At 39.7% G+C, this 21,471-nt stretch overlaps 1 protein-coding gene across 5 annotated transcripts in view; it reads right to left on the reverse strand.

Annotated features, from left to right (window-relative positions):
- NR3C2 (nuclear receptor subfamily 3 group C member 2) overlaps window positions 1-21,471 on the reverse strand; it is a 178,097-nt gene that overhangs the window by 18,710 nt on the left and 137,916 nt on the right. For all 5 annotated transcript variants that reach the window (XM_044430784.1, XM_044430783.1, XM_044430787.1 and 2 more), the window contains 3 exons: window positions 20,346-20,681; window positions 19,881-20,025; window positions 3,230-3,360 (listed from right to left, as the gene is read on the reverse strand). In XM_044430784.1, the coding sequence (XP_044286719.1) occupies window positions 3,230-3,360; window positions 19,881-20,025; window positions 20,346-20,681 (612 nt within the window). The remainder of the gene's footprint in view (window positions 1-3,229; window positions 3,361-19,880; window positions 20,026-20,345; window positions 20,682-21,471) is intronic.

Genomic DNA, 21,471 nt, shown 5'->3' on the forward strand with positions numbered 1-21,471 from the left:
TGTTACTGGGCTTTTTAATCTTTATTATATTTAGTATTATTTATATGTTTTTAATTATGTTGTGAGCCGCCCCAAGGCTTTGTTGCGATGGGGGCGGCATAGAAATATTTTAAATAAATAAATAAATAAAATATTATAAAAGACTGTCATACAAACTTTAAAACTGAATTAATGCACATATAAAATTACAATGACCTATATGAATTTATCAAGAGCTAACAAAGCCTACCAACAACTAACTAATGCCTTGCGACAGAGGAGTTGCTAAGGTTGGCACCAGTGGGGCTCAGTGAGGAAGTCAATCCATAACTTGGTGGCCACCACTTAAAAGGCCCTTCTCCTAGATGGGTCCAAGTGTCCAAGATGGTTCAAGGTTATTTAGCTGAGAACTGTTGGCCTTGGATTGCAATGGCATGAACTGCTAACAGCTGGGAAAGTTGAGGCCACTCAACTGCTGGACTGGCATCACTCCACTGCCAGGCCAGGGGGTTGAATCAGCCCTGGCTAGAGAGAATTTTCTGTCTCCTGCTGGGTCTCAATCTGGTGAGAGGTTTCACCCTCTGACCAAATGCTTAAGTCTTCATAGCAGGAGAAGCTACTTTAGCTAAAGTGTAGTTTAGGGTATCTTTATTATTCAGCTTCTGTGGTGCAACAAGGAGTTTGCATACTTGGGATCAGGGCATTGCAACCTGAGGACTTTTAAGAATTCTGCTGCTCTCCACTAGCCCTGTGCCCTTTCCTTCTGCAACCCAGTGCCCTCCCCACTTCGAAAAGCTTTAATAAACTCTTTCCAACCTGATTTAGTGTTTGGTGGGTTGTGGGACCTTGGCTGCAGGGACTGAGTTTGGTCCTTGTGCAGGTGTGGCTGGGCAATGATGGGACAGAGGAGGAGTGTTCCATGGCTTACCATCACACATATATAACATTATGACCATGTTTAAGAAAGTGCAATAGCTATTTCCGTACCCCTCTAGTTTTTAGCTGTGTATGTAAATAACTTAGCAACAGGTGACAGAAAACTACCAATACATGTTTGGAAGAAGTTATTAGACTATCTTTGCTTTTTGGATTTGGAAAAATGGGAAGCACTGGGCAGGAAAAACAAGGAATTACAATCAGCCAGCTGGGAATAGCTGCACTATGTTGCACTCACACAGCTCTAGGAGAAGGGGCAAACATGGACTGCAGCACAGATTTGTTTTCTGTAGTTTCCATGCAGTCTTCAAGTTGTCTGTGGATGACACTTCAACCTTCTGCAAAGGGAATGATTCTATTCCCAGGCTCTCTGTAGGCATTGTTATGCACAAGGCAACTGGTCTAAGGAACTGTTTTTGAGAGCCTACTGCCTGGCCACAGAAAGACAGGTGTTTTTTTTACCTTCCTCAGAATGATGCTCATGTTCGTTTTTGCCTACTGCAATATTATAATTGCACTGTCACAACTGGTACTTGAGGACATGGAGACAAGTACAGAAGAAGTATGCTATCTGTGCCCATTAAGGAAATCTTAATGTTCTCTGGGAACAATCTGTTTTCCTGGGATGGTTTTACTACTAGAAAGCTAGCCATGCCCCATGCAGGCAAAACAATGTTAAAGCTACACAATCAATTTGGCCCTGAACCAATGGAAGGATTGGGATATCTCAACACTTCTTGGAACTTCATCCTCCTTTTCCCTTTCAACCAAGTTTTCTTATGTGATTCTGCTCCAATGAAAGCTCACACATGTTGAACTGCCAAGCCATTGTGCATGTAAGCAATTTTGCTTCCCTCCATCACACAAACTGCTACAATTATCTGGATCCCAAGCCAGAGAAAATAGAATAGTTTGTTTACTTTCTACCAACATCATATATGGAAGTATTCAAAACAGGATAAACTGCTAATCCATGTCAACAATCTTTACAAATACATCTGTGCCCCATTCAAGCCAAAAGGATGTTTTGTACACCAAAGTCCACATCCAAATATCCAGACCTCATATGCTATGACATTTAGGTGTAATTGTTTCAGAATATGCCAATCGATCCAACTGACAGGATGAAACTACGTATGTGGTTTTTAAAAATTCTGCCTTGCTATTTTTTTGTCCCGTTGGTATACAAATGCATGTATAAGAGACCTATAGGTTTCAGGTTTACAATACCAGGCATAAGCTGCTTTTCCATTTTTATAAATATCATTTCCATCTTCTGCAAAATGTCTAGTTGGCACCAAATAAACATGTGAAGTAGTAGTTAATGCTTTTTATAGGCAAATCTGAAAATTATTACACTAACATCAATCAGAATTAAATATATAAAACTGCAATAACCAGAAACACAATTGAAACTTCAGATTTTTGGATGTCTGCCCAGTTGCTTCTCATTCTGATTATTAAATGTGGCAAGACAACTGGCAATCTTCCGTATTCTGTGGGCTGAGGAAAAGGAAGAAAACAACAGAGATGTAATGTGTGGTTTTTCTTCAATGTTAATTGAGAAAAATGTCCTTGATGCAGCTGATACCCAAGCTTCTAATCAATGTCTAGCAGCTGGTCACATGATTAAACAAATAATATTAAAATACAATGCATGGGTGATCTTATTTGGAACAGGGCCTCCATTTGCAAAAGGAATATTCAATATGTTTAAGCTAACTTTCAGTATGATTGCAATCAATCCTTTAACTGTTTGAAAACATTATTTACTTATTTAAAACTGCATATAGCAGTTTTCCCTTGCCTTCCACTCCCACAAACCAATATCAGTTTGCTCTTGGAACATTTCTTAATCAATAATTTCAGATGATGAATTTAATGCTAACAAAAAACCTAGGTTGTCCTTGCTCTTAATCTCTTGGTATTACCACCTGAGAAGCTGATTTATTTTTCAGTTCTATGATGAACTACAGCCCAAATACTTTTAGTTTTTTTAAAAAACACAGTACTCTCCAACCATCTTTCGAGGGCAGTTTTGCAAGAAAGAAGCATCAAGGCAATAAATAACACCAGAATAAAATTTACAATGAAAATAACGGACAAGGGAATACTTAATTCTGACTTTGAACTTTGCTGGAATGGACTCTGGATGAAACAGAGGTGTATCTCCACTTGTAGGAGGCTCATTTCATTTGCATTTCCAGAATGCTCCACAGATATAATTTGACTGCTGGTGGGGTTCCAGAAACAGCTTTCTATAGACAGAATAGGGGCTGTTAGGAATGATGACTGGATTAACCGATAAACTGACCTGTGCTTAATAGCAGCAAAACTTTCATTATGGTATACTCTTCAAAGCTAAGTTGCAAGCGGACAAACTGAAGGCTTATCTGGTGCATCCCCTGGCACAATTCAAACATTGCAGACTGGCGCATCCTCTCTCTGCAGAAGAAAGGAGAAAATAAAGATAAGAATAAAAATGCATTTCATGCAAAACAGCACATTCCTAACAGAGGCCACTGTAGTGGCTTTCACGATTTATCCTGCTTGTGGATTTTGGTCTCCTTGGTACAGGGCACAAGTAAACCTGTTGGGAGTACAAAGCATCAAGGACCTAGCTTACATAAAACAATTAAGACACCACAGGTAACCAGCCAGGGTGGCTGTCATGTTGTCTAAACCTGGCACAGTTCTGCAGGGCTGTTTATCTTTTATGAGAAACCCACTCAGAGAACTTGTGGCTTGTTCTAGAGGTTGTTCAAGTCACAATGGATTGTCCTATCGTATGATCCCAACCAGGTTTCTTGGGATTGGCTACAGAACTACTCAGGGAGAACAACAAACTGTCCCACAGCTCACTTCTGTAATCTCAGTAGTGATTAAGATGATGATGGTCTATTACATTTCTATATTGCCTGTAGCTAAAGCTCTCTGGTCAGTTCACATAATTTAAGTCACCCATCCAAACTGCCCTTCTACCAAGTCAAAATGGCACTTTTGAAGCTCAGTTTGATGTTTTATTTTCTAGCCCCTCAAAAATTGAGGTCATTAAAAAAAAACCCTAAATATTTGCCATTGAAAATTGCACATTTGGCTTTTTCCCCAACATCTTCCCAAGTCTGCAACTATTTCAGAATGGGTAGGTATTAACTCCCATCTCTTTGGAAAAACAGTTACTGCCAGTATGGAATTTCTACTTTGTTATTTCCTAGCCATATATTTGCATATATTTCTGCAGCTTTTTCTTGTTTTCTAGAGCCGTTAGGTAACCACCTAGGAAGAATCATGTCAATTGCCCAGCTCATTTCTTTGTTTGGAAGATTAACCAAAGCTTCAAAAGGATAACATGTTGTACTGACAGAAAAATATCCAAAAGCCATCAGAAAGCCATCTGGCGCCATCAGTATCTTGGGACAGTCCATCTTAATTGATCACAGAAATTCACAGTCAGTGGCTACTAGTCATAATAACTGTAAGCTACTTTCAGGATCAGAGACTTCTGCTTCTGCAAAGTCTGGTATCCTTCTGAATACCAGATGCTGAGAAACAACTGTGTCCACAACATGTGGACTTCCCAGAGTCATCTTACTGGCCACTGAAAGAAAAGATAAGGACTAAATAGCTCTTCTGCTGCGGTTGTACATGTTCCACTGGAAAAATTCGTGTCTGCTACAGTCTGAACATCACATTCCTTGACAGAAACTTTGAAATATAATTTGAAAAGTGGATCTAAAGGTCCCCATTGTTATATCAAAATACATCTTCAATAACATAAAAAGAAAAAAGATGCTTCAGATGAGACAAATAAGCACAATCTGTTTCTCATATAAAGTTGCAGAAATTAAAAGAAATACTGCCTGGAAACAAACAGGATAAGAATCTTGAAGTTATGACTAAAACAAGTCCTAGACTCTCTCTTCTATTCTTCTGGTTGGAAACACAACTCTAGTAATCACTAACATATAGAGAGGCTTGTAAGATGTACTAAGGAATGCAGAAGCATACATTAACTGATACAGTGAACTGAGGCAGCTGTTCCTAAACAGTAGTAAAAGGAAACCAAGAATTATCAGGTTGGATCCAGGATCTGCCTTCATTGAGAAGAAGAGACATGCCACAGAATACTGCAGTATTTTCGGGGGGCTGGACAGGCTAGGGGCTTCATCATAAATCTGGATCTAACCCAATGGCTTTTATAAAAATGGAAGGGGTTCCCATGACACAAATACTTGATAAGTCACTCAAGATTTGTAAACGAATAATGTTAGAGTTTTTCTATGTAGTGAATAATAACTGTTTTTCTGGAAACATAGCAGATCAAGCTCTAGGATAAGTCTGTGTTACAAAATAACGAATCACAAGAATAATTTGCTCTTATAAAGGGCTGTGATAGAATTTAGTTATCACTTCCTAGGCAGAGTACTGAAAACAAAAAAGGAGGGGAAATTAGACATTTTAAGGACAAATGTTCACACTTGCACTTGCTCATCAAGCTCAATAGACTGTATAGTTACCACCCACTCATCCACAGGTCATGTATTTTATTGAAAGTTATCTGCTTCTTTGCATAGATAAAACAACACAGTTCAGTTTCTGCCATTTGGCACTATTTGATTTATCCGTCTGTCACCAACAATCAGGATCAGGCCATATAAAAACTTCTTTTCCTCCAGGAAAAGAAATATACCTAAACTGCTGCTTGCAACAAGGAAAGGCTCTCTGGACAGTCCATCAAATACTTTCTGGAGAAAGGGAGAAAGCAAGCACGTATCTGTTAAAACCAAATAACTGTACAATTCTAATGAAAATCTAAAACTAATGATCAGCTACCAAAAAAGCCTCATCATAGGCCCATATGTTTCTGTCTGGTTGTAAATGGGGCCCCTGAAAAACAACGTTCTCTCAAGACAGATCTGTATCCTTGGGGGAAAAAAATGCTTTGCTGCTTCTCTAAGCAAATACAGATCAAAGTATTACTTTAACTTTGTCCCAAAGGCTTTAAGATGCCAATTCAGACTCTAAGGCAGCGTTCTCCAACCTGCTGCTCTCCAGAGAGGTATTGAGCTACAACTCCCATCATCCCCGGCTAGCATCATTTTATGCCACACCAGCTGAGGGTGACAGAAATTGCAGTTTGACATATCTGGGGGCACCAGATTGGGGAAAACTCCTCTAAGGCACTTGCCCTGCTCTCTCAGGAGGCAAACCATGCTGTTCAAGCTGCAGCATCTTAATAGTCAACAGTCAAGTCTACAAATGATACAATGAAATTATGCTTCACATGGTGCAGAAGTGCAAAGAAACTGCTGTGTGAAAAATAGGCAGGTTTCTTACCTGCAGCTGTCATTTTTCGAGTGGTCCTCTGGTTGTACAATGCTCAGAGAATTGTCCACTGCTATGACCATGTTGAGTTCTTTACTTTTTTTGGGGGGGGGGTCATCTGAGTGCTCCTCAACTGCAAAACTCAGGAATGGGGAATATAAAGATATCCCCCTGTACCACTTTCACAGCAATGCGCTTGACATGCTATGTATGTTTTTCAGTTCTTCGGTTTTTTCTCATTAGTTTTGTGAATGCTGCAAGCTTTATCCCTCTAGTGGGGTAAGTTGCAGGGCCACTGGTCATGGCTCAAGGGTATTGTCACCTATGCAGAGCTGAGACAGAGGCCTACAGCCTTCTCACAGAAGAGTGGAATGGAAAGCGAGTGCACCCGGCACTATAGAACAAAGGAACAAATACAGAGATGGCGCCCAGAACATTCCAAGGTTACAGGTCTGCAGGACCAGGAGTGTTCATTCTAATGTAATCCATTATAAATTGGAGGCCTCCTGAAACACCAAAGCTAGTTAACCTGTCTTGTCTGGGTTTCTATTGTCATGACTGGACACTCTTACATCCAGTTTTTAACTGGAAAAGTATAACTCCGCAAAACAATGAGCCTTTTCATAAACTTATTGAAAAACAGAAACCTGAAAATTAGATGGCAACTGGCAGATAGCTCAAGGAAATAGATACACTTCTTAGTAAAACATAATCACCATAGCTATCATTTATATTCACATTCCTTATTAAAGCAGCAGTGCATAAAATGCCTATCCAAGTTTAAGGACTTTGCTAGTACAGAGCTTCATGAACTGCTTTGGGACTAAATTTTAAAACGGTAAAGAAACCTACAGTAGTTCATGACATACGCCCCCCCCCCACCACACACAAGTTTAAACACGTAACGATGGCACTACTTTAATTTTTCTGACAAACTCTTATTCAAACTTTTTATTACTCAAATAATCCTCAAGACATTGCCTCAGTATTTTGGCCACATAATGATAATGTATTTAATTCCACCTATAAAGTACAACCTTTATTCCACAAAGATGTTCTAGCAGTCTCAGATGCCCTCATGACCCTGATGTTTGATCATCATCATCATCATCATTGCCCTAGCAGCTAAAAAATAGAGCAGTTTAGTTTGGTAGCAGTTTGCTCAGAATTCAGTGGCACATGTGCATAAGGGCTTGAGTTTCTTCTGATTATATTCTGCTGATTATCAGATACTGCTGATTTATACACACCTTGACAAGAATACAGAGTGTAATACTTATAGCATTGCCAGTATCAGCTGCATTTGAAAATACATCACTAAGATCATATGGGTTGCAAGGCCCCTGTTTAGAGATACCTGAGTACAGCAGCAAACTGTTATACCTGCTGATTCAATTGTGTATTCATGCCTTCTGGAGACCAGTGATCAGCACTGGATCCTGAAAGCAGTGGAGAATGGATGGCTACTACACCAAAGACATTCGTGCATGCATTTAGTGCTTCTGTAAGCTTAATAGTGCTTGCACGTTATGACAGGAAGATTCACTTGTGCGGAGGGTCAAGGGGCATCTAAACTGAATCTGGGACTTACTTCCCTCTACCTCTTACAGTAATATAGAAAGTGACAGAATAAAGGAAGGTGGAGGAAGTTCCAGAGGGCTGGAGTAGGACTAATGGTTCTACCTTCAAAAAAGGGCAAAAAGAAGATCCTGGAAATGCCAGACCAATTAGTCTGTCATTGGTCCCTGTGAAAATTTTGGAGCAGATCATAAAGAAGTCAGTCTGTAAGCACCTTGAAGACAATGCAATAATTACTAGAAGCCAGCATGGATTTATCAAGAACAAATCTTTGCTGGACTAATCTGATTTTATTTTTTAATCAGGTAACCTCCTTTGTGGACTGTGGGAGCACTGGGAACATAATATATCTTGACTTCAGCCCATCTTTTGACTAAGTGCCTTATAACATTCTGATCAGCAGGCTAGATAAAGCAACTGTTAGGTTGGGTGGATCCACAGTTGGCTAAAGAAATAGTCTCAAATAATACTTCACAAGGGCACTTTCTCAGACTGGGGAGAGGTAACAAGTGGGGTTCCCTAGTGCTCAGTCCTGAAAACAGTGCTCTTGAACATTTTTATTAATGATGTGGATGAGAGGGTGCAGGGAATATTGATCACATTTGCAGGTAACACAAAATTGGGTGTGAGAATGAATATCCAGGAAATGATCTTGATAGGATGCAGTGCTGAGCTGAAAGCAAAATAATGCAATTGAATAGATATAAAAGCCAGGTTCTTCACCTAGGAAAAAAGAACCAAATACACAATTACAAGAGACTTGGGAAATACTTGGCTCAACAATACTACAAGTGAGAAGAGCTTGAAATTGTTGTAGATCACAAACTGATCACATCGCAATGCGATGTGGCTGAAAACAACAAAAATGCTATTTTGGACTGCATTAACAGAAGTATAGCTTCCAAACAATGTGAGATACCACTTCCCCTCTATTGGGTACTAGTTAAACCCTATTTTGAATATTGTCCAGTTCTGGGAAGCACACTTAGATGTGAAAAACTAAAAAAGGTTTAGAGGATGGCCAAAGATGATCAGGGGACTAGAAAAAAAGCCCTATGAGAAGAGATTGAAAGAACTGGCATGTTTCGCCTGAAGAGAAGGCTGAAAGGAGATATGATAGCACTGTTCAAGTACTTGAAAGGATGCCACACATAGGAGGGCCAGGAACTCTTTTCAGTCATGCCAGACTGCAAGACACAGAATATGGGCTCAAGATAAAGGAAAACAGATTCTGGATGGACATCAGGAAAAACCTCTTGACTGTTAGAGTAGTACAGCAGCTGAACCAGTTACCAAAGAAGGTAATGTGGGCTCTCCCACACTGGAGGCATTCAAGAGGCAGCTAGACAGCCATCTGTCAGGGATACTTTAACTTAGTCCTTCACTGAGCAGGGGGTTGAGCTTGATGGCCTTATAGGTCCCCTCCACCTCCATGATTCTCTGATTTATCCCTAATCCGCAAAGAGACCAGTGCAGTCAGAGGTAACAGTCATACTTTTCCAGCAGTGCATACATACTGCAGGAAAATGGTATGCCCTGCCCCTGAGTACTGGAGCCAAGTTAGTTCCCCATTTTGTTTTGTTCTGATGTGGGTGAAAAAGCAGGTCCATATGCACAGATCCGTTTCTGTGCATGAACCTCACCTTGAATCTGTCTTACATTTCGGTCCTGCACATTTGCATTGATATTTGTAGAACTATTTTAAATTACCCTATTTGGGTTTCTAGTATATTAAAGCTAATGTCTGTTCACTCTCTAGAAAAATATCAGTGAAATTTTCCTCCCTTCAGGCTTTATTTTTTCCAATTGTCAATGGAAATAGGAATGTACATTAGGAGCACAGTTCAATCACCTCTGTAATGGAAGCCCATCTCATTAATTCCAACCCATTACTTCGTGTACAATCATTTCCAAATAAATTCAGTTGAATAGCTGATTCACATGGTAACAACTAGCTGTACATGATGCATCCAGGAATAATGCAATGCAGGTATCAGCTACATTTGAAAAGATCTGCACTTGGGCCCATGCCCATAATTAAGCAGTTCCTGTAATGGGCAAATGGCTCAGTCAAAGATGTAACTGCACTGTATCTAGGTACAATTTCTCCTAATTGTCACAAGTTTGCAGGACATTTATAGAGATACATAATATAGCAAAAAGTATCCATCCTGAAAATGAACTTTTACTTCATGTCTCCATGAATTCCATGTCTTCTGAGATACAAAGAAGCAGATAAATGTGGGACTGTATTTTATTTATTCTTCTGTATTAATTATATTTATATGTCACCTTTTTTAAGGAACCCAAGGGGGCTTACATAATCCTCCTGCTCATCTCTATTTTTCCTCACAACAACCCTGTGAGGTAGGTCAGGCTGATAACGAGGGACTGTTCCAAAGTCACCCAGTGAGCATCACAGCTGAATAGAAACTAGAATCTGGCTCTTCTAAGTCCCTGACCAACACACTAAATATGATGCCACACTGGGTCTCCAAGTATGAACAGCAAACATGTTTGGCTGAGCTTCTAACATGACGACAAATTACAACTGTTACCCAGTTTTTTCCAGAATTAATATGTATGCCTCCACATATATATCTCACTGTCAGATCAATAGCAATAATTCTCTGGTCAATTACTAAACTGACAGAGGTATTAATGATTAGTTAGGATTTGCAAGGTTATTAAAACACTTCCTCAAATTAGGCTCCATGGAATAACAGAGTAAAATAATGAAACCAGTGCTGGTTTGAGAAGGAACATTACAAACAACTGAACAAGAATCTGTTAAACACTCCAGTACTGACAGAAAAAGAATTCCCTCTCCAAGACTGTCCTATTTAAGTAAACTTGATATATTTGAAAAAAGAGTTTTTTCTCTTGCTTCTCTGCCCCTTCACAGTTAATGCAGAATCCTAATAACCAGGAAGAACCACAAGCAGAAGTAGCCAAAAGGTCACCTGGACAGAGCTGTAGCTGTGTGGTGTGTGATGCAATTTTCAACCCATTCCTGTGAAGTTAGCAAGGATTCCACGAGTGGCTGCACACAATGCAATAAAGACATTCATGTGCCTTTAACCAGAAAACTTTTGAAACTAATGAGAAAAGAAAAATTTAAAAAACCTAGCTATAACTAAGACAAAGCATACTGGGTATTAATTAAACAATATGTCAGAGTCTCAGGATTACTGATTACCTGCCCATTACAATTTATATGTTCACTGACAGGTGTTTCGAGCAATTCAGGATACTTATTCCTACCACGAAGAATCCTAATTTGCTTTCCAATTTAACCTTCCATACTGTTGTACTACAACACACTTAAATTAAAATGCTGCCTCACAAAATTAAACTATTTTATTGCTCTCTGAAAAGCAAGTGACTCACTTGTAAGCCAACTACATGGAAGTAAATATATCCATACAAACAGACAAAATTATTGCAGTATCAATTGACATCTTAAAGTTATAAGGAATTATATTTTTGTCTTATAATGCCTAACACAACAGATATATGATTTCCCAGAGTCAAATGCTAGTATATTTCTGTTAATCTTATTCCTTCTATTTTAGCGGTAATTGAACCTTTCTCTGGCTTAAAATGACATCAGCTAAATCTCTACATTCTGAATATCAAAAAGCTAATAAAATTTCTTAAAATGATTTTGTCAGTTTCACTGTAGCTTGGATCAACATACCATGTTGCACAATGTAATATGTGACTAAGTAAAGAAGACATGTTATTTTTATGATTTTAAACTAACCCAAGGGCATTTCTCAGTTAGTAGTGGCAGAGAAAACATCACTAATTTAAGATATGCAGAAGATACCATTCTACTGGCAGAAAGCAGCAACAACTTGAAATGACTCCTGATAAAAGCAAACAAGAAAGTACAAAAGCAGAACTTCAGCTGCATTTTAAGAAAACAAAAATCATGACCACAGAAAAATTATAGAACATTAGTGTTAGTAGGGAAGAAACTGAAATTGTGAAAGATTTCATATCAATTCAAAGTCATCAATTCAAAGGGAGACTGCAGCCAAGACATTTGAAGAAAGAGACTGGGAAGGGCAGCAATGACGGACCTAGAAAAGATTATCAAATACAGGGATATTTTACTGGAGACCAAGGTCAAGATCACCCAAACTATTGTTTTTCCAATTACAAAGTATAGGTGTGAAAGCTGGACATTGAATAAAGCTGATAGGAAGAAAACTGATGCATTAGTAATTTGTGTTGAAGAACTTCGCAAATACCCTCTACTGCCAGAAAGATAAACAAATGGGTCCCAGATCAAATCAACCCAGAGCTTTCCCTAGAAGCAAAAATGACAAAATTGAGGTTGTCCTACTTTGGACATATCATGTGAAGACAAGACTCATTGGAGAAGACAAGCATGTTAGGGAAAGTTGAAGGCAGAAGATGAAAGGGAAGACCAAATATGAGATGGGCTGAATCCCTAAAGGAAGCCACAACCTTGAACATGGAAGAGCTGAACAGAGCTTCATAGACTGGACATTTTGGAGGGCTTCCATTCATAGGGTAACCCTAAGTCAAAGACAACTTGATGGCACTGAACAACAACAATGGTGATTTACACATTTAATAAAGAGAGGTAGGAAGAGTTCACCTAAAAGAGGACACAGGCAAGGAAATGGAGTGTAGGATTGAGATTCAGGAGATCTGGGTACTACTCCCCACTCACCCATGGAGCTCACTAAGTAACTTTGGGCCAGTCACAGAATCTTAGCTCAAACTACCTCACAGGACTCTTGTTGTGAGGATAAAATAGAAAGAGAACAATGCAAGTTTGGGTTCCTTGCAAGAGGAAGAAATGGGGGATAGAAATGTGCTATATGATGATTATGATTTGCAGTTGTACACTGATTCAGTCTGTCAGACCCAGCATATCACTGGTGAACACAAAAGTACCTTCAGCACCCTTGAACCAAATTATTCTCTTGCCCTTCTGGTATCACTAAAAAATGCAGGGCTTCCCTGTACAAGCCATTTATTGCGTTCTCGTGACCCCTGACTCATGGGAAGTTTGCACAGCCTTCTCACAATGTCCTTATTATCCAGGGCATCTTCCAAAGTTTCCAGTCATTTAGGGGTTTTTAGAGTGATGCTGTGTTCCTAGATGTCGTTACAGAAGCCTAGTGTAGTTTTGAAATTCCAGTCTATACCACAGCACCAACTTATGCTGTACAATGAATCATATAGAAGGTTAAAGATGGCACCCACCCACTCCACCCATGAGAAGGACACTCTAAAACAGAAGCAGAAGCCTTGGAGAAGCACCAGTTGATATGCATCATGTAGACAAGCTCACACAGGCTTATCTCATAAGGCCTAGGTCAGTGACGGTGAACCTTTTAGAGACCGAGTGCCCAAACTGCAACCCAAAACCCACTAATTTATTGCAAAGTGCCAACACTACAATAAAACCTGAAAAGTGCAGTTTTAGTTTAGAAAAAACAACTCACAGCCAGTCCAAGCAAATCAATCTTTCTCTCTCTCTCTCTTTCTCTCCCCCGACCCCGCTTGGCAGTACACTGACCGGCCATGTGAAAGCATGGACGAGTTGCAGCTAATGAGTCACAGCTCATGACATCATCGCCTGGCACCACTACTCCTTTCCGAGAGTGCGCATTGCCCCTGTGTGCGCTGTTATCTGATGCTCGGCTGCTGGGGCAATGCTGGCACGACTTGGCTTGCATGCCGACAGAGAGGGCTCTGCATGCCTGCTTCGGCAAGCATGTCATAGGCTCACCACCACTGCCCTAACCTTACCCTGGTGCACTCCCCTAGCCCTATTATAGGGTACATACTATTGAAAGGGGTGATTTTGAAAAAGCCTTCCTTGAATAGCTTTTTCTGCACTGCTCATCATTTCTTCCCCTTCGAAACACATTCCAACCATCAAAATCATGCCAGGACACCTCGTTTTTCTAACCCTAACCCTACCCTGGTTCATACCCCTAACCCTAATATAGGGCTAAAGTTCCACAGAAGAGAGGACGATTTTGAAAGGACCTTCCTTGAGTAGCTTTTTCTGCACAACTCATCATTTCTGCCCATTCTAAACACAATAAAACCTGAAAACAGAGGTTTTAGTTTACAAAAAACACCCCACAGCCCTTGGCAGTGCACCAACTGGCCATGCAAAAGTTCGGGTGAGTTGCGGCTAATGAGTCATGGCTTATGACATCATCACCTGGCACCACTACTCCTTTCCAAGGATGCACATGGCCCCTATTTGTGCTCTTATCCTATGCTCAGCTGCTGGGGCGATGCTGGGGCGACTTGGCTCGCGTGCCAACAGAGAGGGCCCTGCGTGCCCACTGTGGCACATATGCCATACTTTCGCCACCACTGGCCTAGGTATTCTTCTCCACTCTGTCCCTCTGGACAATAGAGATGGATTTTTAGGTCCCTAACTGTTACAAATGGCAGTCAGCTCTGTTCTATCTATTTATGGTCCAAATCACCAAAAATACATTTCCTTTTACTCTTTATGGGAGATGATGCTCAACTCCAGTGATTCTTATTTGACAATTAGTTTACATGATACCACCAATTCCTGCCCTACTTGTGAAAAATCATTACTTTAACCTAACACTGAAAAATGTTTGTCAGCTAATATACTATGCCCTTACTGACTCCAACTCATTTCTGTTGTTGTTGTTGTTGTTTAAATAATGATAACAATTGAATTATGTTTAATTAAATTTTGATCACAGAAAGAACCTCTACAACAGGGGTCTCAAACTCACGGCCCGCGGGCCAATTGCCAAGACGGGCGAGGCACAGTGGAGGGGCCCTGCGGCCTTCAAAGCGCCGGCTGCGGGATGAGCGGCCCACCCCCACTGTGGTGGTGGAACACTTGATGCGGCCCAGCCTCACCCAGACTCTACTTCCAGCGGCCCCCAGGTAAGTTGAGTTTGAGACCCCTGCTCTACGTTAAATACCTATCAAGGAGCAGTTTGTTCAAACTAGGACTGATGTGGGGAGCAACAGTAGTGGGCTTGCTCACACACAGTATGTGTAGCTCCACATATGCAAAGGCCAAGCACTCTCAAAACCCTGTTTGTAAGCATAACATAATATATGCACCAGGAAATTCACAAATCTGGGCTACAGTCACAGAGACTCTGTCAGCCTCCATTGAGATTGTGAGAACTGCTGCTGGTGCCTTATGTTAATTCATCCATAAGTGAAGTCAAGGATGACCTGGATGGCAAGTCTGTAAAAGAAAGTATATTATGTGAACTGACTCTTATCTTCGTCCATATCCCAACTAGCCCACACGAATCATATGTGCAAAACAAAACTAAAATAAAACAAATACTATACCAACAGCAAGGATGCAGACAGAATTTTAAATCAGATATGTTAACTGAAAAAGCAGAGCAGTAACAATTTCCTTACAGTTTTATCATACCCAAAATAAGACGGATAAACACTAGATAGACATGTTTTTGCTTAAGATGCAGCTTAACAGATAATTTCTATGCAGAAAGAAAAAGTTACACTTTGCTAAACCTTCTTTTATTATACTCTATTCAGTGATTAACCGTCTAATCCACAACCCAGTAATGGATAATTGATTTAGATAGAATTATATTCCAATCCTTCATGCGTCACTTGGAATTAAGTCCTAAGTCCTATGAACCAAGTAAACCTATTTTAAAACATTATATTAAATATTTCTAACATAACATTCTTTTTTGTATCTCATGATGGTCTGGATACATGCATTTATTCTGAAATGAATTATGCTTATTTTCGTAATTAGAATATTCCATACAAAACTGGTAGGAAATTACATATAAATGCAAACAGCTATGTTCAGGGGATTTACACCAGGGTGGATAAAAATCAATATTTAAAAATGTTTTTAAAAAGTAAATAGATTTTTAACCTTCAAATTATTTTCTTATTTTTCAAAATATCATAAAATATTAAATTTCTCTCAAATGTAAAAGCATACTTGCAATGGAAACATGCAAAATCTGCACTTAATAACTCATATGCTGTAGTGCATACCAGCCTGTGCAGGACAAGATCTGAATATTCAATGCCTAGGCACTGCTTATCATGTTGAGGGTTAAACTATCCTTGCATAATCCACAGTCCCTGAGTTTGCATGATTAAAGAAGATACGATTTCTTGTTTGATGGTAAGGACCCAGCCCAGTGTCTCATAAAAAGGAAGTCACCTACCAATCAAATATGAACATTAATTTCAGTTTTTCATCTGATGAAATTGGCTCTGTCTAACCTAACAGCTCTTGCATCTGCACTTTCAGTTTCAGCCTTGATGGGATCAATGTTGCATGCTTATGTGATGCTGGAAATAGGCCAAGAAGGGCAAAGAGGTAGTTAAGGGTGGATAAAAATCAATGCTTAAGCAAAATCCTCCCCCTGGAAAAAAAGTTTTTAAAACCTTACACTGGATATTTTTCAACTCAAAAACTATCAAATCTTGCTTCGATCTGCATGCACAGGCATTTCATTTGTTTGCATCATTGATTTTTGTGAAGGTAAAATTGGACCAAGACACAGTAAAGAATTCTCTCTCCTAGAATTCTCATCCCAAGGCTGCAATCTTATATCCATGTGTGGACAACAGGCTCCACTGAACTCAATGAGAAGATATGCATAGTGTGTTAACCTCAAACTGTCATGGTTGTTGGTCATAAGAAAGGCTGTACACATTATTTCTTTCTTAAAATCTATGTCTTTATTGAATGGAGCTGGTCTTAGACCATAATAAAGTTTTTATCTATCTACACAGGAATACAGACATTCATTTATTGCCAAAAAGGAAAGCATGCACTGCACTCCAAGTGCATGTGGGTGCGTGTGTGTGTATGAGAGGGAGAGGGAGAGGGAAAGAGATGCAAAACCTTTGAAAGAATGAGACAGAGTAAATAAAACTCTTTTTTACTTGTACATGAACATGGCTTTGAGATCAGATAAGCACCACTGTTCAATTTAATTTTAATCAATTCACCCTTCTTTGCACATCTGTTCCTTTAGCAAGCATCTCCTTCCTTCCAGCCTTGAACAGTAAATTTCCATATGGAAAGGGTCACCAGTTTATCACAAGTTACCATTCACAGGAAACCTCAAGACTGGGTAATGGGCCTGGGTAATGGGAAACTGCCCTTGCAGCTGTTTTAGACATACATAAAGGGCTAGGCAACTTTATGCCCATTTACCAGAAAGAGCATATATAGAAAGACCACTGCAATCTTCCGGGTGGTCTTTTTGTCTATACCACATCTTGCAGAGTTGTCTGGCAGCAAGATGTCAATAGTCCTTTTCTGTGGTAACATCTACTTTCTAGAATCACTTCTCTATGATACATTAGGCACCAGTGTTTATGTGCTTTCAATGCTTATTAACAACCTGCCTGATTACCCTGGTTTTCCCAATCATTAACTGAATAAGGGCACGATCCTACGGGACATTCCTGTTTGCCTTACTCCAGAGCTTCAGGGTTCTCCATCTCCCTTTCCATCAGCATGCCTTCTCCTCTCCCTCTCCAACTTCTCTTAATAGGTCACAGCTGTGACCTCCTAAGAATAGCTTCCCATGGTAGCTGGGAGGGGGTGAGAGAACAGATGCACAATCAGATCTTTTCCTCTGCAGTCACTGCTTTGTTTCTAGCTGGGGAGAAGATCTGCGCTATCCTATGGCTCCCTGGGTGCTATCTAAGACCCACAGGATAGCTCTGTGAATCATTTTCAACCTTTCCTTACACAGACTTGCAATTTGTATGCTTTGTCATGCTTACTGTTTTATCATTTACTGTAATCCACTTGAATAATTTTAAAATGAAAAGCACTATATAAATATTTCAAATACAGTAATGAGTAAGTTATGAACTAAAATGTAAGACAAATGTACACACTGTATAAACTTGAAAGTACTGTGCTTCCATACTGAGGCCCATCTGAGTATAGGGTACAAAAAGACAATGAATCTCTTACCATTGAGTCTTTGGCTGGTGGCTATCTACCAAGGACTGAAAGGGGATGGGGTTGTAGACCCCAAAGCCACTGTATAGACCCCCCGCTGGTCCACTTTCAGCTTCTGGACCATAGACAGTTTCAAGAGCACTGTGTGATCTGGCTATAACTCAACCATAAGGGCTGCCTTGGTCTAACTATCCATGCTACTAGGTACTTGGTCATTTCTGTAAAGTACTGCTATATAGTAGAATAGAGGTGAGGCAGGCACGTAGCATTAGGATGTTAATGTCACATCTTTCTGTTAGAATTACATTCATCTTTCTAATATTTTCTATTTAACTGTTAAGGTTGAGAAACCCTTCAAACATTCTACAGTCTAATAGCTGAACAAGATGGGATTTATTTGAAACATGGGCTTCAGGGGTGGCAGTATTGCAACTACAGCATTAGTAAGGCAGATTCTCCATTTTCCTGATGGAGAATGACCCAATTCTTCCCACCAGATATGCATCCCATTAGAGAAAATATGTGTATACCTCTAATTGTTCACATTTACATACCCATAACATTCCCCTTACAGGGCAAAAAGCAGAGTGAGGAGAGAATTTACTTCAGGAAAATGGTAGAGAAGAATCAATCCTCTTTTCCCACATGCCATGGTCTCAAATTAATTCTTTTCAACTCAAACAGCTACTTTTTACAAGAAACAGAAAATAGAAACAGGATATCCAGACAGGGATGTCCAACACCTGGTCTAATTTGGTTCTAACTGAAACTTTTAATATCAGATCCATTTTTACCTCCTTTCTCCCATCAGAATCCAAAGAACCGTTAAACTAGTTCTGATGGTCAACAGGGGTGCTTCCCCCCCTCCCCAAAAATACTGCAGGGCAAGTTGCTTTACAGCTGTAGTGAGTTTCAAGAGCACTGTGTAATCTGGCTTGAGGTGCTACTCTTTAAAGCAAAAAAAGGCAACACTTCCACCAGGCTAGCACAGCCCCCGCATATGAGCCTAAGCAATTATCTGGGCTGAGCCCATCTTCTGGGGTAAAATCACAACCATTAAGAATGTCAACATCACTAGGTGCCACATTCTTCATCCAATGATAGCACAAGTATGCCCGGTGGGGCCATGTTCAGCAGCAAGAACAGATGTGAAGGCCCGCGTTACTTAGGAATACTGTTGCTTCAGCCAGCAGTCTAATGCAGGCATGCTTTTACATTTGAATTTAAAGCCGAACTCAACACAAAGGCACGGACTGAACAGATTCTTCAGTCGTCGTTAACTGTAATATAAGGCTGGGAATCCTTACTAAAGCATTTTGGTTTCTTTCAAGACTGCAGAGATGGTATGTATGTATGTATGTATGTATGTATGTATGTATTTATTTATTTAGGAGACTTCTATGCCGCCCCATTCGCCGAAGCCTCGGGGCAGCATAGAACAATTACAACTGTTATGAAACACACCAAGGAGCTGTATATGGTTAACAAAAGAACTGTTCTGTAAATGGGCTCAGAAAAAACAGCAGTACTCATACCCTAAAACGCGGATAGCTTTTCCAAACTACACAGAACCAAAAAAGAGGGGGGGAAATCTGTTAATCTAGCACATTACCTACGGGTCAAACTCAATGACTGGATTTGGACAACATCTTGCTGAGTGTCACAGGGTATTTAACCCATGTGTACCACAAATTCAAGGTTGATTATGCAACTTCCACTCAGGGGTTCTCATGTCATGAAAACCAAGTGAATATGGTTTATGTGAGGGTTAAACAACCCTTGCATAACCCATGCTGACCAAGTTCCTTGAATGGGACTGTCATTGCACTTGCACCACACAAATCATGCAAACAGTCCAATCGCTTTTAATTGCCGTGGAAACACTGTTCCATACCATGATAGATATAAACCAAATAGATGGGTAGGAAGAAAGATCTTCAAAAACATATTCCCCCAGGTTCATTCTTCAGTATCTATTTTGCTTCAAAGGTTTTGCACTGGTGCAGTCCAAGTTTCAGACTGTTCTATTTATTCTTTCTTTGAAAAAACAAACATTCAACATATAACTTACTCATTAAAGACTAAATCAGGTGCAAAGTAGAGGAACTGGCTGTTTGTATGTCTGTATGATCTCCAGCTCAAGGCGAATGATGATAGACACATCCAAGAATACTGGATTAAAGTAATTTGGTCCTCGAGAGGTAAGTTTCTAAAACCTGAAAAACACAATACATCATAAACAACATTTCCTGTCACCTACTTCAGCATGCTTTAAGTCTGGAAAAATTGCACTATTTCCCCCCACTGACTAAAGAGTAAAAACACAAGGGTGCACTTTTTAAAAACACACTTTAAAAACATACACCTTTATTTTGTTTTTAAATGTGCATTTTCAAAAGTAAACATTTTGTGTTTACAAGCATGTTTAGAGAACAGACACTCTCATTTACATTGCATTCAGGGCTTTGAATGGGTCATGTCTAGGTGACTTATGAACTGAAACAAAATTCTTTTGTATCGCTAAATGCAACCTTACCTGGAAGTATCTTTGCCCATTTTACCACCTGAATCATCTGCTTCCCAGCGAGACGGTTTAAAGTGGAGAGCAGGTGTTCAGCTGTATCTGGCTTGGAACTATCATATCCTGCATATACAATTTCAGGTTCAATGTTCTCCAGGACCATAACAGGGGAGGGAGTAAGTGCTGGTGAAACTGGAGCCAAGTGAGGAACAAGTGCTGTGTTTACAGAAGGTTCTTTTGCTGGAGCAATATACGTAGTCCCTTCCTCTGGACTTTGTGGGGGTGGCTGCTGCTGCTGCTGCGGTTCTTCGTGGATTCCTTTTAACTTGCCCAGCTTCTTTGATTTCCGAGCTATGAAAAAAAACAGAAAGAGTATAAAAAGCATATGTACGGTGTTGGAGACAAAAAGTTATTAGCCTTCACTGTATTTTTTAGTCATAGCTAAAATAGAGTATATGGATGCTCTCTTAGGGAAACATAACCTGGTCAGTCTTGGACCACAATAAAGTTTAGTTTATTATTTGGTTAGGATTCAAGAAAGGAAAAAATGCAAGTTTTAAACCAATAACTTGTACCTAGAAGAAAGCAAGTTGTACTGTACCTCCTAATATTACATTTTAAATTAGTTTCTCCAGTTCACACAGATTTATAGAATTTTTTATTTCCTAAAACACACTCCATCATAAGCCACTGAATTATCTCTTGGATCACATTTTGAACTGTTTGGCTATATTACCAATATTCTCTTCCAACTTAGTCTCTGAGTAGCTTTTTAATTCAACTGTATGCTTTTCTCTAAGACAATTAACAGAAATATAGTGGGTGTGGCAACAATGGTAACCTGGACTCTCCAGCCAATGTGTTGTTTGCACAAACTAAATCATATGGACAACTCTATTTTTACAGTGTGTCTGCATTTTACACTGAAACCACCTGTGGGAAGTCTGAATATAAAAACAAAACAGAAATTCTGCTGACAAGATCTGTTGACAAGATTTTAAATGTGAGGCTCCTGCAAAGGACGGCATATAAATGTTTTAATTAAATTAAAATTTATTTATTTTAATGGGTTATGTTCTATTTTTGGAGTGTCTCTGTGTGTGTGTGTGTGTGTGTGTGTGTGTGTGAGAGAGAGAGAGAG

The sequence above is a fragment of the Varanus komodoensis genome, unplaced genomic scaffold, assembly GCF_004798865.1.
Source record: "Varanus komodoensis strain SLA01 unplaced genomic scaffold, ASM479886v1 scaffold21, whole genome shotgun sequence".
NCBI classification, from domain to species: domain Eukaryota; kingdom Metazoa; phylum Chordata; class Lepidosauria; order Squamata; family Varanidae; genus Varanus; species Varanus komodoensis.